This window comes from Nymphalis io, chromosome 11 (genome assembly GCF_905147045.1).
Source record: "Nymphalis io chromosome 11, ilAglIoxx1.1, whole genome shotgun sequence".
Taxonomy (NCBI): Eukaryota; Metazoa; Arthropoda; class Insecta; order Lepidoptera; family Nymphalidae; genus Nymphalis; species Nymphalis io.
In genome coordinates this window covers 1037074-1063295 of record NC_065898.1, presented here as the reverse complement: position 1 = coordinate 1063295, position 26222 = coordinate 1037074, and the positions used below count along the sequence as shown (strand labels likewise).

Here is a 26222-nt window from a genome sequence, read left to right as displayed (position 1 = left end):
GGCCAATCCTAGATAAAGCATATACATTTATGTACTGTATGGCTGTTATGACTTATTCAAATAATACAATTGTCAAATATAACACCAAGAATGTAACAAAGTAACTTTTTTTTTAAATTAAACCAATCAATATTAGGTTCATTGAACTTTGAAGTCAAAAGTCTGCTTTTTCATTACAGTATATTTATTACTTAAAATTTCTTAAATTATTTTAATTTATTATAGGAAAGTAATATTGAATCTCTAGTCACTTTAATACCAAAATAATTAAAAACACTTTAATAATACATAAACTCTCCATATAATCGAATGACATCCAAAATATTTAACCTACTTTTGAAATTAAATTAAATGATTCTTTCAATTGTCACATTCACATCATACTATCGATACTATCATGCAAAATAATTGATTTGTCGATGAAATCCAACAATTCAACATCAATGTCTTCGTCAAGTGTCAGTTTAGCTTAATTGTCAAATCAATGACAACAAATAAATTTCAAATTGTTTTGGTTTTAAATTCATAATTTGTTAAACAAAATACGAATTACTGCAAAAATAACCAATATTTTCTTTCATTGAGGATTACCCATTCGTTCTATAGTAATGGCTACAGATTTAAGTGCTAGTTTCAATGAACAATACATCAATATTAATACGAAGCTGAAAAAGTAAGATCAAGAGTTGTAGTGGTGTTATAATTTAATATTTTTTATGATGTTTACATACTTTACATTTATAGGAGGTTTATGCGCAAACCAAATATTTCTGAAGCCACAAATGAATTCATCGCTCTCGCGATACAATGTGAGCACTTAGAGCAGCCTGCGTTTGCGGGACAAACATACATTGGCGCAGCGAAGTGTGAGGCATCCGCCGGAAATTTCCTAGGTGAAGCTGAACAGTATATTGCCGCAGCTAGACAATTTATGAAAGCTGAAAAAAAGCTAGCAGCATTGAAGTTTTACAGTCCAGATAGAGAGAACTTGGAGGTGAATTGGCTTTAATAGTTTTTATGCATAAAATTCAATAGGTTTTAAGGTTTCGTAGTATTTATAATTATAAACATATTGCTTTCTTTGACTTATAAGATATTATTATTAAGAAGTGTTGAGACTACACTGCTACATAATAAGAAATAAACACTTTTTTTTTATAAATAATCGAAGTAGCAAACTTTTTTATATAGTTATATAAGAACTACTTACATTAGGGCTTTAATTATATACAAATATAAATTAAAAAGAATGACTGTACAAATCATAACCAATTGGAATTGTGACAATAATATCAGCAGCATTTTTCAGTTGACACACAATTCTGACCTAGGTGAAGGAAAATGCACCAGTCTATTTTTCATGTATATATGTAAAGTTAAATGTCTACAATGAAACTTAAAAATGTTAATGAAACTGCCATATTTCTTAACCATTAACATATCTGTCAGGCAGGTATAGGTTGCTATATGCAAGCTCTGACTAAATATCCAGCTAAGTCTGCAATCCGCACTTCACTACTATTAGAATTGGCCAATGAGCTCATAGAACTGGACCATAAACATGAAGCTTTAGCATATTATGAGCAAGCAGTTGATATAATTGAAGATAACACAATGAAATTAATGTGCATGAGGAATTTAGTGAACTTACTCATTAAGTGTGGTATGTTTCAAACGAAACTGCTTTTTATTAAATAATAAAGTTAAATCAGTAAGAACGTAGTAAATCAAATTAGACATCAATTTAAAATAATCACAATATTTAATATTACATTCAAATCTTACCTTGAAATGATACCCTCATCATGCCTGAATTCTCATGATACTATTTTATACTATTTTTTTTTTTTTTTATAGAATAGGAAGATGGACGAGCATATGGGCCACCTGATGGTAAGTGGTCACCAAACGCCCTTAGACATTGGCATTGTAAGAAATGTCAACTATCGCTTATAGCCAATGCGCCACCAACCTTGGGTACTAAGATTTTATGTCCCTTGTGCCTGTAATTACACTGGCTCACTCACCCTTCAAACCGGAACACATCATTTGCTGGTGATGTATTTCACTGAACCTTCTCATTAATGTAATAGATTTCTAAATGATTATCACTACATATAAAACAAAGTCTTCTCTGCTACTTTCTGAATGTGATACTACTACTATTTTTCTGAATACAATAAATGCAATAACTACCAAATGGATTTTCATATGGCTTTCATTTAATGGAATAATTCATGAAGAAGTTATAGGTGTAATTCATTAAAGGTTTTGTCTAACTTGACTAAATCATGATATTTATTACTCTTGACTCTTGACTTTCCAAAATGTTCAATTTTGGAAAGTCAAGAGTCAGTTGAATTTGATAAATGCTTATTTGTTTTCCAAATGGACTAACTTCTTTTCTAAACCTAAGTGTTATAATTTTAGGTAAATATGATATAGCATTGGAGACAGCAAACAAAGTTTGTGATTCAAATTTTTATATTCCTGAGGGTATTTTGACAGAGTAAGTTGAACATTTTATAGATATAAGTTAAAAGTAATGTTACTTTTTAATTACATTTACTGCATACTATTTTTTGTTTGTTTAGCACACATGTTTTATTAACTTGTTTATAGTAGAGATAAATAACAAAATGTCTGATCCCATTACAAAGTTTGGTAAATATGGTAGAAAATTTGACTTTTTTATTTTTATTTTTAGGTTACAAGTCAGCAGACTTCTTTTGGTCCTTTTAGTAGATCCTGATGAGGATACCAAATCTGAATCATTGAAACAGTTGTTAGATAATTTGCTATATGACGAAGATAGTGATGGTAATTATTGGAAGAAATACAAATTTATACACATTCAAATGATTCAATCATTATAATAATATTATATTTACAGTTGTAACAAAATACCAAATATATTATATTTTTCAGCCATTCCATTCAACATTGATTTAAGGTTAAAACTTCAGTCTATTATTATCTCTAGCAGCTCTATGGACCAACAATCTCTCATCAGTGTAGCTGCAGATACTAAACCATATTTTACAATGGAACAGAGAGAGCTCCTGCAAACTATTATTGAAAAGATGTCTGAATAATAAGGATTTTTTTATGTGACTCATTTTAAAAGTTTTTTTTTGGTTATTGTGATAAATAATTTAATAACATATTAAATATTTAATAATTTGCAAATTTAAGCTTGAAAGTTTAGATTTATATATTGCTGTTAGCTTTATATATTTTTATTTATAATTATAACAACAAGCCTTGAGAATCAGTGGAAATAAACAATAAAAAGCTTAACTCATTTAGCCATTTTATTTGATACCACTTCCTTTTCTTTTTTCTTAAAGTGTTTCTAAAATACAACACTTAATATTTTATTTCAGGACACATAATTAATGAAACTATTAAGATTTTTTATCTATGTCACTATTACTTTTATCCCCATGATTTTTAAGTATAGCAACATCTATTATGTCACCAAAGTTGACTTTTTTATCAATCAGACAATCATCAACCTTGAGTTCATTGCCAAAGTTGGCAGAAATATCAACAACTTCATTTTGTTTAGAATGTGACCACATTTCGTCAAATTCATCATCTTCCTTATCACTGTTGTCACTTTTCTTCTTTTTTTTTTCACTGGTTTTATGCCAGCAATACTCAAATGGATAGCTAATATTCCTGTTGTCATCTGGTGCAATCTCGAAACGCGAGGACAAGGAATTGTAGGTGGTATGCACACCTTCCAACATATTAACGTCAACCTCTTCAAAACCAGTGATAGACTTGAATAAATCTTCAGCTGAAATTATGTCCGGAACTCCTTTCCTTTCAAAGAACTGTAGAAAAAAATACAATCAAAAAAATAATTAAAATGATCAGTGTTCAATAGAATAAAATGTTAATTACTTACATTAATAATATTACGGCAATCTCTCAGGAGAAATTCCAGACCATTAGGATGATCTGGCTGCACTGACTGGGACACATCTATAAGCCAACATTTGTTTTCCCACCAAAGAATATTGTATTCAGATAAATCAGCATGTACTAAGTGCCCCACATTGTATAATTTATGCATGGTGTCTAAAACTTCTTTGTAAACACTAGGCCACTTTTCTGGCTTCATAATAACATCTCTCAGTTTTGGTGCAGGTTTATTATCTTTACCAATAAAAGACATCACAAGAATATGCTTTTTCAAACAAACCATTTCAGGGCAGTTCAAACCAATCTTCTGTATTCTCATCAAGTTATGCATCTCTTTCTCAGCCCACATATGTACAATTTTTCTTGGATTCTGCTTAGAAAACCTATCCTTAAATCTGTAGTCAGCTTCTATATATTTGTCACGAGTTTTGAACTCATTTAGAGTAGTCTTAAAGACCTTGATTGCACATTCTTTAGGTAAAACCATGTCAGGGTAAGACTGATCACTATTGGCATGCAACACAACTGATTCTTTACCAGTTGATATGATTCCATTGATGTCTTCTAACATCCCATTATTAATAAACTTAAAAAGAATAAGTCTTGTTGCCTCATCAAGACCCATTTCGGCAGTGGCTTGGCTCTCTTTTCTGTCCAACATCTTGTGTTTACGAGCTTGGTTCCAACGAGTATGCTCTTTCAATTGGTTGAACACAGAATTTGATAGTTTCATGTCAAATCCAGCACCATCACCTGTGCATACTTCAGGTGGAAATGCCATAACTTTACAAGCATTTCTCCTCCCATTAATAATACTGTCATGTTTGGTGACCATTTCACCATCTTTCATAATATATCCACGCTTGGGAAGACTGGCGAACTCCTTTTCATTTGTTTCAAAACGATCCCAATCTTTTTTATAAGAGAGCCCAAAGTCTTCGTCTTCAGATTCAGAGTCGTATACCAAATGTTCAGGGACATTGCGATAATTATCAAACGATACAGATACCTTAGCGTCGCCGTTTCGCTTTTTTTCAACTCTTTTTATTTCGTCATCATATTCTTTGTCAAACTGACATTGCAAAACTTTTGCAATAATAGCATCTGAATCGCAGTACCCTTTTACATTAGACTCCTCTATTTGCTTTACAATATTAGGTGACAGTTCCGAAGATTCTGCACTGACGTGGTTATCTGATATTTGTTCTGCAAACTTGATCTCCTCTTGAACCTGCAGACCCTTAGCGTACTCCTCCGACATAATTTCAGACAAGTTTTGTGTATCACAAGGCACAGAAACTTTTTTCCACGGATTTGACATGTTCAATAAATTAAAAGTATATCACAGTTTGAAAATAGTTGCTAAATTAAATATATATTTAGATTTGTACTTAATTAAATTTTTATTTCACAATATTGTGTATTCTTTACTTCAATCAAAGGTAATTTTAAATTTACCACAGAGAAAATATAGGATTAGATAGTAGGTACCTGTCAGAATTAATCGATTTGAAGACTGAAGTATTGTTGTACAGATAAAAGCATTAAAAAAGTTAAATTTAATCTTATTCTAAAAAAGAATCATATATCAACTGTATTTTTATATATTATCTTTAATATTTTATATGCATTTTAATATACTAGCTTTTGCCCACGACTGTGTGTTAGTGGGTCGGGTCGGGTGTTAGGTATATAAAGCCTAAAGCCTTTGTTCTTCGTTGAGTTTCAAGCTTGCTTCATACAAAATTTCATTAAAATTATAAATTCAACGGTTTAGCCGTAAAAGCGTAACAGACAGATAGGTAAAATAAACAGGTAAGACATTAATTTAGGCTTATATTAGTTTGATTTCCCGCAAGCAGGAAAGATAGAGCAAGTAGCTCACTCGTTTCTCGAAATGGATTCGTGTAGGCCAAGCAATTTATTTGTACAATGGTTGGCTCATTACTATGAGGCACTTGTTTCATCATTCACCATCATGATCATTGTGTTCAGTTTGAATAAATAAATGGGTGGAGACGTTCGTAGAAACAAGATCAACACGAAGTGCTTCAAGCAGCGAAGAAAAAGCCGAAAAGAAAATGTAAACAAATTTAGAGGATTTTAACTTTATTTTGTCGCGAACTTGATTTATCGACACATAAATTTTTGATTAAATTAAGATTTAGGAATATCTATCTATCTAATAACTTTATACTTCAAAGATAGGTTTAATGTGGACCTTTTTTCGAGGTATTTCACGGTCGTGCGGTCACTGTTAACTCTTAAGAGTATGTGAGAATGCTAAGAAAGTTTTTGTCATAACAGCTACGGCAATTTTCTGGTTACAATCCGGACTGCATGGTTCCAGCAATATGTAGCCAATAGCCACAGAACTATTGAGTCAGCAGTTTTTTAATGGAAAACCTGCTGCTGGCAATGTTTCTTATATGAAAATTTGTCACATGTGTATCCAACTAGCATTGGCGTAATATGGTGGAATAAGCTCACTCCTCCAGCAGGGGCACATTGAAATGTTATTACTTTTAATTGTTGTGTATTAAACAATAAATAACTCAATAACTTTGGAGCAAAGCATTGTCTTAATAACTTCCAAGTTAAACACTGCAAAGACTCAAACAAAATCCATGAATTTAATCAGGTACAAATACCTATTTCTATAGGTAATTGTAATGGAAATGTTCAATCTTTATTTACTTTGAAAAAACTAAAAAAAAAAATTATGTAATTTCATTATTATGTTTTGCAACAATTAGTAAATAGCAGGGGTATCTTTGATAAATCAATTCCTTTATGCATTGGAATGTCAAGACTTTGTGGCTTAGATATGGTTATTAGAATCCTGACTAATCCATACGAATATTACATTATACATAAATATAAACACAAAATAGTTTTTTAATAATTTTATTTACACCCTAAAGTTCATTTTACGGCCTTCTTGCCAGACTTAACAGTCGCTTGTTGTGCCTTAAGAACCTTAACAATCTTTTGTTCTTCAATTAAGAAAGCTCTCACAATGCGCTGCTTAACACACTTGTGGCAGAGTACACCACCATACACTCTCTTTACGGTCTTCTTGCGGTAGCAAAGTCTTGAGCGCTCTGCAGGTCTGGCAGGCTGGATGCCTCTGAGTTTGCTTTTGCACTGGCCACATCTTGGGATCTTCTTGGGCTTCTTGACATACTGATAGACAAGACGTCCACCTGGAGTTCTTACACTGAAAATAATAATTAATTTTGCTTACTCATTGATAATATTGAGTCTTTATGAAGTTGAACAAAATTGCATTTGTATAATAGTTCCATTTGGGCTTTATGATTATACTTGCAAACTAATGGAGGGGAAAATAAAACCCTTAATGTACCTATTACCAATAATAATAATAGATAAATATAACTTAATAAAGGGGGGTATAGTATCCTGTTTCTTAAATTAATTTAAATAATGTATACATTAACCAATTAAATTGAAAATACAATATTGTTCCGTTTCGCATTATGATGTTTGCTTTTAGATATAACTATGTTCTTATTAGTAAATTTGACATGTACTTCCAAAAAACTGAAGTTCATTGCCGACAATTTGAGGTTATGTATAATTGTTGAAAAATGTCCTCATGAATCCTACAGTATTTAAATTGATACTAAAGAAATTACTTATATTGACGTGAAATGAGCACGAGTTATTTGATAAATAAAGGAAAATACACTCACATTCTCCTTTGGTTTGACTTGGTGTTGTACGACAAACGTCGCCTAAACGTAAGTCGCTGTACCATTTTGAAGCTGAAATATAAAGTAAATTATGTGTAACAAGCACTGAACTTATTAATTCACCATAGCACTAGTAATATTTTAAACAATAAAAGCTCGATTTAATTCGATTTCTTTGCACTTGCACCAAATCCGTACCTTTTTGACAGCTGTTAACAAGAAAAGAATAACAACAAATTTTCTATGGCAACATTTCCCTGCGAGCTTGGAAATGTTGCTATTCTTGAAAGAACAAAAAAGCAATAAAATATTTTACAAAGGTAATAAATAAAATGACTTATGTATTATTTACTCGTACATTATTTTAAAGATCAACAAAATGGATTACAACCTGTGTAGATATTCATAAAGTTGTAAGTTGTGCATGAAATAATTATTATTATTATTGAAAGAAATGCCAATTAATTTTTTTCCTAAATGTAATGCTATGCTAGTATATTCAATTAATGATTTCTTATTTTACTGACATAAATAATAAGTTTAAAAAACATTAAAATACAAGTTTTATATTTTAATTTGTTATGGCAATATCGATTACAAGGTTAGTAAAATGGCTGCCATTGTGTGATGTTTTTGGTGTTTGTGTTTAAATTTGAGAAAAATCGTGTTTTTCAGAGATACTTAAGGAAAAATGGGTAAGTGAATATTAGTTTTCATTAAAAATATATAACTCGTCACCGAATAACGTATTGCTATAATGATCTTCTTAGTCATTGACATTCCAAAGCAGATAACAGATGATTGGGTTGTCTTACAATCAAAACATGGAATTAATTACTTTAGTAATTACATATTTTAAATATTCAGAAAACATTTCGTATATATATTAAAGTGATAATTTTAGTAAAATTTATTCTTGTTAAATATTGTAAAGCATTGTATTGATAATGTAATTTAATACATTATTTTGTTTTAGTATGTTATTTTCGATGTAAATCGGATCATATTTGCAATCGGATCATAGTTGTTCGATGTAAATCTTAGTTTTTTCTGCTTCCTTACTTTAATTTTTTGAAAAGTAGTTCATAATTAGTTATTTAATAAAATTTTAATTCATTGCTGTCAAGTTTATTTTTCTGGTAGCTTAGTTTACTTTTTTGACAACAGATGGCATTCCTAATCTTGATTACAAGTAAGTGATAGTATATTATAACTCGACCGCTTTATTTGTAAACAAATAAAAAAATCGTAATTTCAGTTAAATACATTTCAACATAATTTTATTACATATGTTTTTTTTTATCTTTCCATTTTATAGACTTCAAGTACCATTATCATGATGTTTAAATAACTATTATTTTATTGGTTACAGAACATAACTTTTTTGACCATAATTTTGTCTCTAAAATCAGTTATTGTTGCAAAACAAATTAAAAATTAATGTTGTAACCTAAGTTTAGCACACTTACAATATTATTTTGTTATCATTGCACAAGCATCATTTACATGAGACAATTTGCTGTTATTATTCTAAAATGCATATAAATCATCATCCTTTAAAAAAGTGGTTACAGATTTTATGGCAAAAACATTTTTAAAATAAATATTTTACAGTACAACATGGAGGCAGCATTGCCAATTAAATCAACAACCCTTAAACATTATTGGTCTTACATATTCATGTTGTTCAGTGTGTATTAAGTTAATCATCAGTCTCTTTTTCTGTTTTTATTAATTTGGCATTCAAAAGAAGACATATCATTGTTTAATTATTTAAACTAAATGACAAAAGCTCTCTCTCTTTTATTTAGTAAACTAAATTTTATACAAATACAAATTTATTATCATCTCCTAAGACGTTTCCTACTGTTTAGAATAACATTAATGACCATATTTTCCATAAGTTCAGTCTTAATAGTACTCAAAATATTGCCAACTTCTTTTTTTTGGTTGTTCCAAGAGTTTTGTATGGAAAAATCAAAGACACAAAGTCTGAATTTTCCATTGGCTTTCTTTGGTATCTTTAATTTTTATGGCTCACATACATTTTCCTAATTAATCAATTATTTATATTTACAATATTACATGACTAAATTACTATTTATTAAGAACCTTGATAATTTAATTAGAATTTAGAAAATTCTTTTTTTTTTTTTTTATAGAATAGGAAGGTGGACGAGCATATGGGCCACCTGGTGGTAAGTGGTCACCAAACGCCCTTAGACATTGGCATTGTAAGAAATGTCAACCATCGCTTATAGCCAATGCGCCACCAACCTTGGGAACTAAGATTTTATGTCTCTTGTGCCTGTAATTACACTGGCTCACTCACCCTTCAAACCGGAACACAACAATATCAAGTATTGCTGTTTTGCGGTAGAATATCTGATGAGTGGGTGGTACCTACCCAGACGAGCTTGCACAAAGCCCTACCACCAGTAAATAATTATTATTCTGTTCAAATAGTAAATAATTAGCCCTCGTGTAACTTGCGTCAGATGCCTGATACCTGATCAAAAAGTAGTCTTCCTTGGGGTTCATGCTTGCTTCATACCAGATTTCACCAATTTTGGTTCAGTGGTTTAGCGGTAAAAGCGTAACAGGCAGACGGACAGAGTTACTTTCGCATTTTTTAATATTAGTATGGATTAGTAGAAATATGTTATGTTTTTTTTTATATAAGACAAGAACTAGCAGACTGGAAAATATATTGAAAATAAAACCGTGGGGTAAAGCAATACCGTCATAATATGATTATCATCGTAGCCTCACACTAAAGGTCGTAACTAATTTGGAATTTTGACTCGCTGCTCTTTTACGGCCCCTGAGATCAATGCGCGTACGCATTTGTTAGACGCCATGTTTCATTCGTGGTGTCAGAAATAAGCCTTTATAAAATGTTCAAAAGCGTTTACGATATATATTAAGGTTAGGGTAACAATGTTTTATATTAAATCCGGAAATATTTATGAAACGATTCGAGAACGGGTATCATTATATTACAAGTTACAACTACGAATATTGTAAATACGAAAGTTTCTTTGTTTGTTATTTTTTCATGCAAAAAAGAAGTAATGGAATTGCGATAATTTTATTTATGGTTTTGGCTCGAAGAATGACATGTTACTTTTATCCCGGAATCAAATTTAGGATTGCGGGTAAAAACTTAGGAATATAAAAAATAAAAAATAAAAACCTGTTCATACCAGCGATTCTAAAATGACGTCTATTAAGTAATCCTATTAGTTGTATTATAATTTAAAGAGTTAGTCAAGCTAACAACACAGATATCAGGAATTTAGTGACATAAATAAGGAACATTTTTTTTAATAACTACTTTTATTCCGTTCCAACAGATTTCACTTATTATAATTTATATTGATTTCTAACTATACTTTTTCTCAAAAATCGACCATGGCGGTGTATTTAACCTAGCTACCTAGCTATATATGAAGGAGTTATTCTAAATTAGAGTGCAATTGTATATGTGCAAACTTGGTGTATTCCCATAGTTCGATGGGATAGTAGTCCGACATGACATTGAGATATCAGACTTAGAAGCGTTAGCCTTGAGGCGTTACTTAGTGAAAAAACACTATTTAAAATTTTTAGCCGGAAAATCCAATAACTTTTAGTCTGATCTGAGAAATTAATTATTTATTATGCATAAAACATAATTATTTCTCACCTCAATTTATTTGTCCTAAATTTTCAAATTTTTGGTCACGGTACTCGAAGGCGAGCGAGGATTTGATTCTGGGAATCGTTCGACATTGAGATGGGTCATTTTGTAATAACAATAGCAGGAAAGTTGTTAGGGTTGCCACGTGAAATAATTTATTATTTTAAAATAATATTTAAATGTATAGTAACTACGAAGAACAAACCTCGCGTGGAAGTGATGTAGGAGATGCTATTATTAGATTTTCCCATTCATATTAATTATTATATATTCTCGATAGGAAAAATAAAATTACCGTGTCAACTTAAATATGACAAAAAATAAAGCGTAATATTTCTAGTACATAGACAGTATAAATGGTACACGTACTAAATTTTATAATATACAAAAGCATTTGTTGGTTGAGCCTATTATTATTATACCTGGCCGCAGACGCGGAGGTCCAGGGTTCAAATCCCAGGTCGGGTCAATAAAAAGTTATTGGGTTTTTCTGACGACTATTCGCAGTAGTAGTTTCCGGAAGTTGGAAATGTGTACATTCCCGTGCTTCAAGAAGGCACTTAAAACCTGCGCCTGAACTCTTTTTCCGGTCGTGTCGGATTGCCGTCCCATCGGATTATAAGAGTGCACCTGTGTTTGCGTACACACGTGTGATTGGCCGCGGCCGAAATCGATCTGGAGGACATTATTATTATTTTCTATCCAGTATATAGAGAGATGAAATAATAAATAATAGTAATCTATTAGAATATATGATTGTATAGACATGGGCTGAATATATTTTTATTTTGAATTCTTTACTAATAGACTATTGACCGTGTCCCACGTCCTTCACTCGCGTTACAGTATATTCCGTATATATTTACGTAATTGGTTACTTTGTCACTCTTAAGGGTCGTTAAGTGAAGTTATATTTATCCATCGCAAAATAATAAGCAATTATTCAAAAGGGACCGGTAGTTTCCAAGGTTAGCGCGTTCCAACACGCTGCTCCAATGCGGGTTGGTTTTAGTGGAATGCACATGTGGCAGAATTTCAGTGATACACATGTAGGTTTCCTCACGATGTTTTCCTTCACCACAAAGATGCATGCACGAGATGAATTATAAATACATGGTTGTTTGTGTAAACTTTATTAAGTTAATGCATACTAGAATTTGGATATGTCATATCTAATTAGAGGTTTTTTCTAAATGCCATTTGAAAATAATTATAAACGCAGAAGAAAGAGAAGATGTACAAAGGCAGTCTTATCGCTTATCGTGTTCTCTTATTAATCTTTGGGCAAAGGAATTGATGTAGAAGCTGCGTTTAATATCCACACTAATTCAGTATTGGTAAAATATACTTTAAGTTTTTTTTTCAAATATATAAGCTAGCGCTTGACGGTTATCACACCTGATAGAAAGTGATGATGCAGTCTAAGATGCAGTGCGCTTCCTAGAAGATACCTATTCACTCTTGACTTGAAGGTACCTATATTGTAGGTGGTGCAATATGGGAAATGGCTGCAGCACTCCATGCACGATCTGACTCTGAGCTTGATATAAGGTCAGAAGCTGTTCCGGTGTGAAGCGTGTTTGACCTTATTGAGGTTACCAAGTTAAATAATATACATACATAGGGTACATATCATATTTTGTCGCTGTATAATCCAAATTGAACACGGGTGAAACAGCGAGGCGCCTCTATTCCCATAAAATGGCAATTCAAATTCCTTCACAATGACCATTGACCGATTACTTGATGTTTAAAAATAGAACATTAATGACTAAAATTGAAATGGTACAAATGAAAACCAAAATTGTTAATATTTTCATTCATTATTTATATATATTACTCAAACCGTGATTATTTTATTATATGAAATTTTAAACCAATTATTGGAATTATGTCTCGACTCTCGTCTCGTAACGGTCATCGTGGAAATGTTTTTCTAGTGATTATATACAATTACGTATTTAAATGTGGCTAATTAGCGGCTAAGTGTCACGAGGTGAATTATTTTCCGTGTTTACCTTCGTAAAGTAGTGTTTTCAAATATGTAACGTCACTTTTACACCCTTTTATATAATGTCTGTTCTGTACTATTATAAACAAAAGATAAAATTACTATTAAAACGTATTGTCAGGTCAAATAAAAATCATTTAATAGCGAGTGCATGTGATTAATATAATCATTATTTATACATTTAATTTAATTTATTGTAATAATTGAAAATTGTAGCATATAATTTTGCTTGGATTTTTGCGATATGAATGAAAATTAAACATTGATAGTTACGGCTTAGTATGAAATTTGTATCGCTGATTTAGGAACGTTGTTAACAATTATTAAAATATTTAATTGTAAAATAGTTTGAATTCGTTAAGGTGGACAGCCCTGAACGGGAGTCGCGCTTTCTTTCGTTTTTCCCTAGAGCTCGGAGCCGACACCTCGCGACAATGGACGCCCTTCGTTGATCCTTACTATTGTTCCTCTACACCACGGCATCCCGGGCAGAATTCAACACGTAGCTTATACATTTATTTTCCTCGTATATATTATTATTGGTGGTTTTTAGATATTATTAATGTAGTTTATAGAAGACGATTTAGTCCTTCCTAAGTTATTGATAAGTCATAATTTTATGAAGACTACTATTTTTTTTCTCATGAATATGACGACATAGCAATCTGTACCCGTTTAAGCGATGTATGATTTATGTTTATACGGTGTATAGTTTCCATGATAACTAATAGTTACAATTCATAGACTAAATAAATTTGAGGGGACTAAAATATATTATAATATTTTGTTGAAACAACACGTACGTGTGTTCCTATCTGCCTATATAGTAGTCATACTAGGCAGATAGGAACACACGTTATATTGTATTATATATATATAGTATATTAAAATGTTATTAATTTATGTTTAAAACGGAACATATTGACATTTGACAAGCCAGTTGGCGTGGTTGGTAGATACTTGCCTTTCACGCCGAAGGTTGTGGGTTCGATTCCCACCCAGGATAGATATTTGTGTGCATGAACATGTCTGTTTGTCCTGAGTCTGGGTGTAATTATCTATATATGTATGTATTTACAAAAGAAAAGTAGTATACGTAATATATCAGTTGTTTGGTTTCTATAGTACAAGCTCTGCTTAGTTTGGGATCAGATGGCCGTGTGTGAATAATGTCCCAGGATATTATATTAATTACTCACATTCACACAGTATATGTGTACTACAAACATAACAAGACTGTTATAGTATCATATCTTATGTGTTTATTAAAATAACTCAATACATATATTATATATTTATTGTTATATATGTCTCGGAAACCTAATACAATTTAAATTGTTATAATAAATTGTGAAATTTGTCATAATGATTAATGAAAACATATACATTTTTATATAACATAAAATCATTAATTAATGCTAGAATTATAAGTTTAGTTAAATTTATTAATAAATATAGAAATTAACAAAGGCATAAGTTTTATCGTAATGTTATTATTACGGCCATTACATTAACAGACAACAGTACCACAAAGACCTTGTCGTGTCGAGAGAGTCTCTATTAATGGACGTAGATTATAACTCGTCGAAGATATTCTAAAGCTTTTGTACGGAATACACTTACATAACATCTCATTAGTTGCTTTTCAGGGCGTAGGATGAAAAATGACTGGGTAGCTATTCGCGTCCTACGTACTGGCGAGGGCGAGGAAAGTCAAACTCAATAACTCCAAAGACTTAATTATATGTACCTACACAGAACGTGTGCTATAGTAAAATTTCTTAACGTTATTGCCCAATTAATAAATGATTTTCAAACTGACTTATTACAGTAACAGCCTGATAATGTCCCACTGCTGGGCTAAGGCCTCCTCTCCCGTTTGAGGAGAAGGTTTGGAGATTATTCCAACACGCTGCTCCAATGCGGGTTTCCTCACGATGTCTTGTCAAGCACGAGATGAATTATAAACGCAAATTAGGCACATGAAAATTCAGTGGTGCTTGCCCGGATTTGAACCCACGATCATCGGTTAAGATTCCCGCGTTCTAACCACTAGGCCATCTCGGCTTTTCAAATTCTTGACTTATTTGTTATATTAATTTCAATACATGGATTAAACATCATATGTAATCTGTAAGCTATGAAGATAAATATTAGTTTAATCATGACAAAGTTGCTGTTAAAAAATATATAACAGTAATTTACATAACATACATACATTCATATATATGAAAAACATTCATCACACTAATAAGGCGATTTTATCTAAATTTCATATCAACATTATCATCTAAATTAGATAGAAATTTATCTTTATTGTAATTTTATTTATTTTTATCAGGAAATAGTCATCATAGTTTATTTATTGCCAATTAAAATATATACGTATGATAATGTTATTGTCTCTCTTGCTTTTAATTATACTAGCTAACCTATTTACCAAGAGTACAGCGAAACAAAACCTTTGCTGATGTAAGGATACCAAGTGAGTGGGTAGTATGGGCTTCATTACCGATATACTCATAAAATTTAAGTTTGTTTTATTCCTACTCGTTATTCATTTGATTAAAAACAATCAATAATTTGTAATAATAATATTTTAGAAAGTAAAACAAGAATGTCGAGTAAATGAACAGAATTAACGTAATAATTTTGATGGAAATCACATGAAAACAAAAATGCTGGAGGCAATCTTGAAAGCAATTAGGATCGGATAATATAAAACATTATCAATGGTCATTTCATTTTGCCGAGACGAATTGGAAACTGTCTGTAATGTGTTCGTGTTGTCGTAATTTTATTCCTTTGCCGGCACTTTTTTGTTGTTTATATTAGGTCCTTACATATGAAATTGCCGTTTTGTACGGAAGGAATATAAAGTAATTTTTTTTTGTAAAATATATTTAATTAATCAAAGTATGCACCGTTGTTATCTATGCACTTTTGCCATCTCATAGGTAGTTCATTGATCCTTTTACTAAAAAAACCACGGGGGCGAGATTTAATAAACAAATGAATAACTGTTTTCAAAACTTATAAACAAAATTTATAAATTTGAATTTGGAATTCTTAACCAAAGAGGAGATATTTCAGATCAAAGTGGACAGTACGACAAAACGCTAATTTCATATGTAAGGACCTAATATTTATATCTTACTAGCTCGGTGTTGCTGGATCTCTTGTGATTGTTGTATTCAGAAATCATTTAGAACAATCACTTGTTATACGGTAACAGCCCGTAAATGTTGGCTAAGCCAGAGGCTAAGGCCCAGCAGTGGGAGGCCTTAGCCTCTGCTCCCTTTTTGAGGAGAAAGTTTAGAGCTTAATCCACCACGCTCAATTCAATTCATCAATTCCATCGCGAACAAAGAAATTTGGCAACTCCTTTCTTTGTCGCACTTCCAAAAAATGGAATTCCTTACCAGCACACGTGTTCCCTTCCTCTTACAACCCGGGTTCCTTCAAACGAGGCGTGAAGAGGCATCTTGCGGGCCGGCAAGTTGAAGGTGGCTAGTGCAGAACGTTTTTCCCGTCTGTACTGGCCGTCGTCGCGTTTGGACTTTACTACCACTTACCATCAGGTGGAGTAGAGTCATATGCCATATATATATTTTTTATATAGCCCTCCCGGCAAATATATAAAAAAAAAAACGCTGCTCCCATGCTGGTCTCTTGTTAGAAGGATGTAAATTAGTAGCAATATAAAAGCTTAATAGTTTTAAGTTTTATCATTATTAAGTTTTTTGCTATAAGTGAGAATAAGAAGATAGTGTTGACTAAAGAGAGAAAAATCTTAATACAGTTTATACAAGACTAGCAGTATAATAAAATCAAACTTATAATAATCGAATTAATTGTGCTGTAGTGAGACCTCTCACTGCGGTGCTGTGCAAGTCCGTCTGGGTACCTCGCATTCATCAGATATTCTACCGTCAAGCAGCAGAACAATACTAAGTAGTTTTGTTCCGGTTTGAAGGGAGGGTATATATATAGGGTACCATACCAGGTGGCCCCTTTGTCCGTCCGCCTAGCTATTTTATAAAAAAATAAATCCATACAAATAAAATTTATTTTATAATGTAAGCATACGATAAGATAGGTTTTAAAAAAAAATACATACATTACTACAATACTGCATCATACATATGTAAAGATGTGTAGTAAAGTAAATATATTATAATATTTTTGTTGAATAACATTTTTGTTGAAGTGAAATTAAGTAAAAATCTTCATTTACGATGGGCGGCCAAAATTGTGTCACATTGATCAGTCGTATAACAAGATATATGTAATTTAACTGGCGGTAGAGCTTTGTGCAAGCTCGTCTGGGTAGGTACCACCCACTCATCAGATATTCTACCGCAAAATAGCAGTACTTGGTATTGTTCTGTTCCGGTTTGAAGGGTGAGTGAGCCAGTGTAATTACAGGCACAAGGGACATAAAATCTTAGTTCCCAAGGTTGGTGGCGCATTGGTGATGTAAGCGATGGTTGATATTTCTTACAATGCCAATGTCTGAGGGCGTTTGGTGACCACTTACCATCAGGTGTCCCATATGCTCGTCCGCCTTCCTACTCTATAAAAAAAATCATTGTTTTTTTACATCCCCCAGATTTTTTTTGTTTAATAATACGGTGGAAAGTTTTTTCTGTGATATATATTCGGTAAAATTTTAGGACGTCGTCAAGACCTTGACGATATGAATTTGTTATATGATAAGTGGAGACGATATTTCCATATTAATTTTTAATATAAGATAAAGTTTTTATAGAAAGTTAAAATATCCCTGAACAAAAACATTTTTTTGTTATCTATCTATCATATATATATCTATCAGTTGAGATTTATTTTTAAAAATTCTTTGTAAACTTTTTGTCTTATTTAAAGAGTGGAATTATTTTAAATTAACTTTTTTTTTCAAGGCTAGGTATAAATTATCCGAAATGTCCGCAGAAATGTTCGCTTACGTCATGAGTACTTACAATTCAGTTGTAACGTACGAACGACGTACGAATACTCGTATGTTTACGTGTCGATGACCTTTAGAGAAAATACTAAGAACGTATTGTTTTAAGCATAACACAGTTTACAATCTGGGCCGTTACCCCTCTAAAATGAGGTATTTGTAACAACAATGCGTTGTTCAAATTATAAACATCGCATCGCATTCCGTTCGGATTTCCTTACGAATTTTGTACAAACATTATTACTCATCTACTGCTGGACGTGTAGCGCTCGGTTTGCTAAATGGTCACGAATCACGATGATCACTTCCTATGGTACGTTTCCAATGAAATATTCCTTAATTATGTGTTTATACTTGCAATTCTTTACCACCAGCAGTGTCATAATATTGTAGCGTTTGCGAAGCGCTTGCCAAAGCGTTTTGATATTTACATAAATTTTAATCCAAACTTAAAACTTTCAACGACAAGAATTATAATTGATTTTACTATCCAGTTAATCGCTCCAGTTTCCAATTGTATCGTATTGCGTTCATGTTCTTCTTATTTTAGTTTCAGGATATCGAAATATAAACTATATTATTAATTGTAACCATTATCTATATCCATATTAGTTATATAACATAGATCTTTGTCTAAAGTTAAATTTATAGTATCTGGATTAAATCCGAATATCTCGAATAATGTGGGCGTACGCTTAAAAGTATCATTTATAACGGACATAGACTACGAGAGTGGTTCTTGTTTATTTAAATAATATCAATGTATGAATTTAATTATAAAACGAACACACCAACTAGTATAGGTAGGATAGGCTATTTAAAATAATATTAAGTCTATGATTATTAAAAAAATAACACTAATTATAAATCATTCTATGTTACGACTTTTAAAATTACTTAATTGGAACACCGACTGTTTATTTTTGATAAAAATCTAAAGACGATATCATTAATATTATTAAGACTTACTATGTAAACAACTATATTTTTAGTTACATTATCGATGAAGTAAAAATAAACTGTAATGTTTAATTATTCTTGTTACTAAAATAGCACTAGTTACGAGTAAGCACGAAGTATGAACGAACACTTTATGTACTTCGGGGATTATGTACTTGATAGTTGTAGGGAATTTTATGTAGCCGGTCCGTAATATCTGATGGAGGATTAAGATAAACTGAAGACATTCTAAAATACGTGAGCCTCTACCGTTGAAACATGGGAGATTTGTGTCAAACGTTATATATCTCCGCCTTTAAACGTATGCGTGCGATCAAGGAGATCTTACGATAATCCTTATATTTATTCGTCCTCCCCACGCACCTAATTAGATGAGCTCAGACCAGCCTCCACTAATACCGGCACATTTACAAGTATTTATTTAAGGATCTCCCATGAATTCTTGCGATGTTTAAGCTCTACTTTATGGCCTATTTCCGTCGCCTTACGTTTGAAGGGTTACAGCCTTACAAAAACATCTAGTCCACTGTTCGTACGTGTGTCTCGTCTGTTTATATAATGTTTTCTTTAATCTTCTTCGTGCTCGCTAGTGAATTGAATATTTTTAGGATTATTTGGAATCGACATGAAGGATACTTATGAATTCTAAATTGATTTCTCTGAACTGATTGTACAGTGTTTATCCTAAACGCAAACTGATGCGTTACTCCACAAGATTTTATATCGGCTATGTGCGTGCAGTGAATGTTGAAGTAATTTTTGCGGTCGAGCTCTGAACGGCTCGACTATTGCCTGCAATTTGTTCGTACGTGCGAAGAGGGATTGCCTTTCCTAATTGCAGTTTGCGCGCGCTCCGCCGACAGTTGTTCATATAGCATAATTTTCATTTCTTGCCACGAATACGTTTCTCGGAAGTGTACGGTTTGGTAATCATTATTCGGTACGTTTGATTATATGCAATAAAGATCGATGAAGGGTGACATTCCATTTGTTCGTACTCACGCAGTTGACTAACTCGATTTCTCATGTAACCATTTAAGATTTTATAGAATCTTGATAATTTGATTTCCTATTAGGGAAGTGAGTGCTCGTAGGAGATATGGGCACGCTTATAAGGTATGAAAATAGTCGCCGACACTGCAGATTGACTCTGAATGGCGAATGCCGAGGCGTGCTCGGGCTCTGGTTAACTCGATGGGGTACACGTCGTTTTTTGTTGGTCGGGCGTTGCAAACGAAATTATGCCTCGTTCGGCGCCGCGCGGCCGTATCTACTCCTCTTTTTACATCGTCCGCGTCGAATTTTATTATTTTTATTTAACACCTGCGCCCAGTAATCTGTATTCGAAGATCTCCCGAACGCTTAACTCTTTTTGGTCGTGTTTTTGTGTCGGGGCCGATCAATTTATTGCGTCGGAGTTTTGTCCACCAAAAAGTGTCGTTTAATTTTTCCCTGCTGCTCCGTTGACAATCGATTATGTTCGCCCTTGATTCGATTCCTGTTAGGGCTGAAGAATTCCGCTTTTTTTGTTTCGATTAATGTTTTTAATGTAATATTGCGTAATAATATTGAATAACCATTATAATGTTGTAGTTTTATTTATGTTGTTGTTCGATTAGCGATTTATAATTAGTGTTTATTGCGCTGTTAATTGTCGGCTTTGGGCACGGGGGCAGCGCTGGCGCCGTCTGACCTTGTTATTTAGTCGTACTAGATTTTACTCGAAAACATATTTTGATAAAAAATACATTAATGATTAATATTAAATTAATATACAATAAAACGATGACGTTGATGTCACCAACATAAAAAGATGGGATAATTAAAAAAAAAACAAATGAAAGCGTCTTATCAAAAATTATAAAGTAAGTAAATTGTTTAAAAGAAATATTCAAAGCGTGTTCGTGTAAGATAAGGTACAAGAAGTTCTTTTTTATTTAAGTTCTTATGCGATTGTGGAATTTTCGGCGGCAATTATGAAATTCGTTTGTTTAAATTTCTAAGAACTTCCGTATGTTTATCGTCGCATTCTACCGTTATCGACTTAATTGATTTTCTTATAAATGTGACCTCAGGTTATCTTAAACACGTTTCAATGAACATATAATATCTTTCATAATTAGGAAGATGTGTCACAGTGTACACACCAACGGGTCCCTGGACTTTGTTCGCGCGGACTTTATGCATGGCATTATGCACTTGTGATTATAAAAAAGGTAAAAGTATTTACTTATTTTTTAACAAAATTATCATTTAATTTTTGTATCCGTAATAAATTTATATTTATCAATAAAAAAATTTAAAGCTCACGATTAAAATATTATAAAACAAGACATATTATTTTTGTATGTCGTTACACTAATATTATAAATGAGAAGGTTCCCTGTGTGTTACTCCATCGGGACTAAACCGGTGAATCGAATGTAATGAAAACTGACACAGAGGTTTCCTAAGACCTGTATGTTAATTTTTCCTGTAAATCTCGTGACACGTAGATTGTTACGAGATTTACAGGAAAAATTAACTTGACGAGGATGAAGATATGAATAAAATGTAGAATATTTACTTATTGTTATTAATATTAAATTAAAAACATTATATTACATTAATTATTATTTAGCGAAACGGTATAGATACAGCTCGTGTGTACGTCATATACATTTTTACCGTACATAAATTATGTAATTTTTATTTCCATTTAATAAATTGTCTGCCCGTCCTAACTTCGTACGGGTGACATAAGAATTTTATTTTATTAGTTTAAAAAAGAGGTCAAGGTCCCTTTTAAGTCTTTTGGACGGAATTGTAAGAGGTTTAAATATGTATTTTATCCCATTTAAAAATATTTACACGGTGAACTAATGTAAAGGTCTTCAAATTATTGACTTTCTAAAAGATAAATTCAATCGATTATCTGAAATGACAGTTTTTTTTAATACGATTCAAACCAACTAATTTTTAACGCAGATTAAAAAAGTAGGTAATCTTAAAAGCCGAATGATCATTCGAATTCAAATATAGAATAATAGGTAGCAGTAGTAAAAGAAAGAAGATGACCACCCGAATTCGGCTCTTTAGATAAACGCTCGCTACTGTTAAATTATAAAATTACAGTCGTCCGATCCCCGGACGAGTTACCAAATACCTTAATACCTGGGTATGTCTCCGTCCATATAGATACAGGTAATTTGTGGGACCTTGTTTTTTATCGATTCGTTATATTTGTTACAGAATGGAATGTTTTTTTTTTTTTTTTTAAATATATATCATATTATAAATAAAAATAAGTACATTTATTTATGTAATATTTAATGAAGCAATTAACGTGCTAGTGTGAGTTAGTGTAAATAACAGTCACAAGGGACGGAACATTTTAATTTCTAATGTTCCAATTCCAGTGTTGCATTGACATTGGCGGCTACTTACCATCAGGTGTCCTATTTGCCAGCCTGACTATCTATTTTATATAAACAAAAGATATTCATATTTTTTAAATTAATTTAATTTAATTTTTTTGTATATATTTGTCTAATATAAATGGTATATACGGTAAGTAAAAGCTATTAATATATTGCTATAATTAAACGATGATAAACAATACAAAGAGGAACATTGTAGCCAATATCTTAAACACAGTAGCCTTAACAAGGCTATAACTTACGTTTTTGATAAAAATGTCAACGGTGATATTATCTTTATGATCCACAAACTTGTTCTCGAACAGGACATTGATACTTGGTGTGTTTTCACAATGATAATATAATATCCTACCTAATTATAAGTAGCTATGTTTATATATTTATAATAATAATTACTATGATGTTTTCTTTTATCAACTTATCTGCAAACAACAGCGTAGTGAAAGATTTATCCAAATGAATTATAGCATCAGTACAAGCATCACAGCGGTGTGTCGTAACCTTCACGAATATTGTCGGTTAGTTGACTGCAAAAACGAATCCATAAATAAATTCATAGCTTAAATATTAAATCGCCTACAAATGCATCAACTTTGTATATTTTATTAGCCATTAATATTAAGTTTTTTAATATGATTCTTCTACCTGTTGTATTCATAAACCCGAAGGTTCCAATAATCGGTATTCCGATCCCATATCAAATTATAAAATGAAATAAATCTCTCAGTGAAAAAACTCCACTTGTGGCGCCTGCGTCGGTTCTCCAAAATTGTCTTTGCGGTAAATATATACCTTATTTCAAGCGTATACGTTTCATTTTCAAAGTTTGTGTTTTTTTAAAGCGATTTTAAACGTATAAATCAAATTCTCTTCGTTTAGTTCTATGAACGTGTGTGTTTTTACACAAATATACCTCATCAACAAACGGAATAAATATAGTATTTTAGTAAAAACGACTGACTATTAAGGGGAAGAATTAGATTAACTATTACATTGTAATGAGACGAATTTATGACAAAGTATATTAGGAAAATTTGATATAATCATACAATTTTGTCGCTAATTCTTCTAAGGGCTTAAGCTTTTTTTCTATGTAATTATGCAATATTGATTTAAATAATATGAATTGAACAACTGCTTTAAATTTTTGGTTTTATGTAATAGTCGCAAAAACTTTTTTTTTTAAATAAACTGTGCAGCAAATATTTTAGCATATTGTAATATTGGCAATTTTTTTACATACAAAAACTACAACTTCCTGTACATAATGATCAAATGTCTGTCACATTATATTTCCAAGGCAGCTTTTTTATCCGATAAATATGTTTTTGTAAACTATTACTTTTATTTTATTATTATTTATCAATAAAATAACCGAGAGGTAAGATTCGATTAAGTATCTTCGCTTTAACATAAAATGATATTAGTATCATTCGACCAATCATAAACACTTTGCTAACAGCTACGCGCCAACCCATCATCGGTATTATCAAAGCGAACGTTATGTTTTTTTACACTATTACAAAGAACTGCCTTTGTTGTATCGTATCAATTATGCAAAATGCTTGAACCCTGTTATTAAATACGTAAATTGACAGTAAAGTGTGTTTTAATTCGGAAATGCCACTGCCTACTGGAAATTTCGAATCGCCGTATTATGCCTTTTACGACGTTATGCAAATCAGATACGTTCCTAAAACAATGTCTTCTTGTTTAGGTGTACAAATTTCATGAATAGTAACCGTGCACGCTATTTCTTTATCAACACAGGAAACATAAAAGTTGATTTGGCTGTCTATTAGTCGTACACACGCTTGATTATTTTTATTATGTTTGTATGTTAATAATTCTTGTTGTGCATGTTGTATGTTTTTGCATTCAAATTATTCATTATATTCTTAGTCATTTTATTATATGTGGCGTAATATAACAGTGTGTGATCAATAGTTCTCATGTTAAAAAATATTAAAAATAAAGCATCGTATTCAATAACATATTATACAGCTTATTAAAAAAGAATTATTAAAAAAGCTTAGTATTCGTTGAATTCCTTGCAAGATATATTAATTATATTTAATGTAATTGACATATCTTTGTAATGTAAGTGTGATTTACTTTACGGTAGGATCTACATTTACGAGTTCCGACAAAGTAGTGGGTAACTTATTTTATTCTTTACAATTGACAATTCGAAAGTCATCATCATCATCATCAACCTTTTCGTGTCCACTGCTGGACATACGTCTCTCCAATGGCACGCCACTGAGCTCGATTTTCAGCTCTTAATCTCCAACTGCTGCCAGCCACCTTGCGTATATCGTCACTCCACCTAGCTGGAGGGCGTCCTACGCTACGTTTGCCAAGGCGTGGTCTCCACTCCAGAACGCGTCTACTCCAACGGTCGTCGGTTCTGCGACATATGTGTCCAGCCCACTGCCACTTCAGCTTACTAATCCTTTGGGCTATGTCGATAATCTTTGTTCTCTGTCGGATCACCACATTTGGGACTCGATCCTTCAGAGAAACTCCGAGCATAGCCCTCTCCATAGCTCGCTGAGCGACCTTAAAATGGTGGACCAAACGCACTGTCAGTGTCCACGTCTCGGCTCCGTAGGTCATAACCGGTAAGGCGCACTCGTTGAAGACTTTTGTCTTCAAGCATTGCGGTATTCGTGATGAAAAGACTCGAGTTTTCTATACGTTGCCCGAAAGTGCCAGTTAGGAACTACTTAACTAAAGTAAATTTTGATTTTTGTTATTAGTAACAGCCTGTTAATGTCCCACTGCTGGGCTAAGGCCTCCTCTCCCTTTTGAGGAGAAGGTTTTGGAGCTTATTCCACCACGCTGCTCAAATGCGGGTTGGTAGAATACACATGTGGCATAATTTCAATGAAATTAGACACATGCAGGTTTCCTCACGATGTTTTCATTCACCGTCAAGCACGAGATGAATTATAAACACAAATTAAGCACATGAAAATTCAGTGGTGCTTGCCCGGGTTTGAACCCACGATCATCGGTTAAGATTCACGCGTTCTAACCACTAGGCCATCTTGTCTTGATTTTTGTTATGCGTCAGTTAAATTCTATCCGTTCAAGTCTTCTTTTATTTGATATTTCATTATAAAAATACAGGTCTCGGAGTATAAGGTGAGCATTACATTATTGTATGATAACTACGTAATTTAGCGTAAGCGGACATGCAGGAAAACAACTAAAGTATGTCGTCTATCTTCAAAAAACTTAGTCTCGATACCGGTATCTTATTAGAGTAAATGCCACGAGTTATATTTTTTTTTATAGAATAGGAAGGCGGACGAACATATGAGCCTCCTGATGGTAAGTGGTCACCAACGCCCATAGACATTGGCATGTAAGAAATGTTAAACATCGCTTACATCACCCATGCGCCACCAACCTTGGGAACTAAGATGTTATGTCTCTTGTGCCTGTAATAACACTGGCTCAATCACCCTTCAAACCGGAACACAACAATACCAAGTCTTGCTGTTTTGCGGTAGAATATCTGATGAGT

General features: G+C 32.3%; 4 protein-coding genes across 4 annotated transcripts in view; 2 read left to right on the top strand and 2 right to left on the bottom strand.

Annotated features, from left to right (window-relative positions):
* Positions 1–474: 474 nt before the first annotated feature.
* Positions 475–3158, top strand: LOC126771651 (40-kDa huntingtin-associated protein). Its single transcript, XM_050491656.1, has 6 exons — positions 475–673; positions 745–994; positions 1450–1663; positions 2431–2509; positions 2708–2820; positions 2929–3158. The coding sequence occupies exons 1-6, from the start codon at positions 609–611 to the stop codon at positions 3093–3095; spliced, it is 888 nt and encodes a 295-aa protein (XP_050347613.1). The 5' UTR covers positions 475–608; the 3' UTR covers positions 3096–3158.
* A 143-nt stretch (positions 3159–3301) lies between these two features.
* On the bottom strand, positions 3302–5389 carry LOC126771598 (serine/threonine-protein kinase RIO3). Its single transcript, XM_050491574.1, has 2 exons — positions 3917–5389; positions 3302–3842 (listed from the first exon to the last, which is right to left on the bottom strand). The coding sequence occupies exons 1-2, from the start codon at positions 5252–5254 to the stop codon at positions 3408–3410; spliced, it is 1773 nt and encodes a 590-aa protein (XP_050347531.1). The 5' UTR covers positions 5255–5389; the 3' UTR covers positions 3302–3407.
* A 1435-nt stretch (positions 5390–6824) lies between these two features.
* On the bottom strand, positions 6825–7938 carry LOC126771697 (60S ribosomal protein L34). Its single transcript, XM_050491721.1, has 3 exons — positions 7848–7938; positions 7650–7721; positions 6825–7153 (listed from the first exon to the last, which is right to left on the bottom strand). Exons 2-3 carry the CDS (start codon positions 7712–7714, stop codon positions 6859–6861), a joined length of 360 nt encoding a protein of 119 aa, XP_050347678.1. The 5' UTR covers positions 7715–7721; positions 7848–7938; the 3' UTR covers positions 6825–6858.
* A 316-nt stretch (positions 7939–8254) lies between these two features.
* LOC126771617 (bone morphogenetic protein receptor type-1B) overlaps positions 8255–26222 on the top strand; it is a 103830-nt gene continuing 85862 nt past the window's right edge. Inside the window, exon 1 of the mRNA XM_050491603.1 lies at positions 8255–8344. Coding sequence (XP_050347560.1) covers positions 8341–8344 — 4 coding nt within the window. The 5' untranslated portion in view covers positions 8255–8340. The remainder of the gene's footprint in view (positions 8345–26222) is intronic.

Bases quoted from the DNA above. Each gene is read 5' to 3' on its own strand.
- LOC126771651 (XM_050491656.1), top strand. From the start codon at position 609: ATGGCTACAGATTTAAGTGCTAGTTTCAATGAACAATACATCAATATT. The intron at 995-1,449 runs GTGAATTGGCTT...CATATCTGTCAG, and splicing joins CAGATAGAGAGAACTTGGAG to GCAGGTATAGGTTGCTATAT. The intron at 2,821-2,928 runs GTAATTATTGGA...TATATTTTTCAG, and splicing joins ATATGACGAAGATAGTGATG to CCATTCCATTCAACATTGAT.
- LOC126771598 (XM_050491574.1), bottom strand. From the start codon at position 5,254: ATGTCAAATCCGTGGAAAAAAGTTTCTGTGCCTTGTGATACACAAAAC. The intron at 3,843-3,916 runs GTAAGTAATTAA...TTTTTTCTACAG, and splicing joins ATTGCCGTAATATTATTAAT to TTCTTTGAAAGGAAAGGAGT.
- LOC126771697 (XM_050491721.1), bottom strand. From the start codon at position 7,714: ATGGTACAGCGACTTACGTTTAGGCGACGTTTGTCGTACAACACCAAG. The intron at 7,154-7,649 runs GTGAGTGTATTT...TATTATTTTCAG, and splicing joins AAGTCAAACCAAAGGAGAAT to TGTAAGAACTCCAGGTGGAC.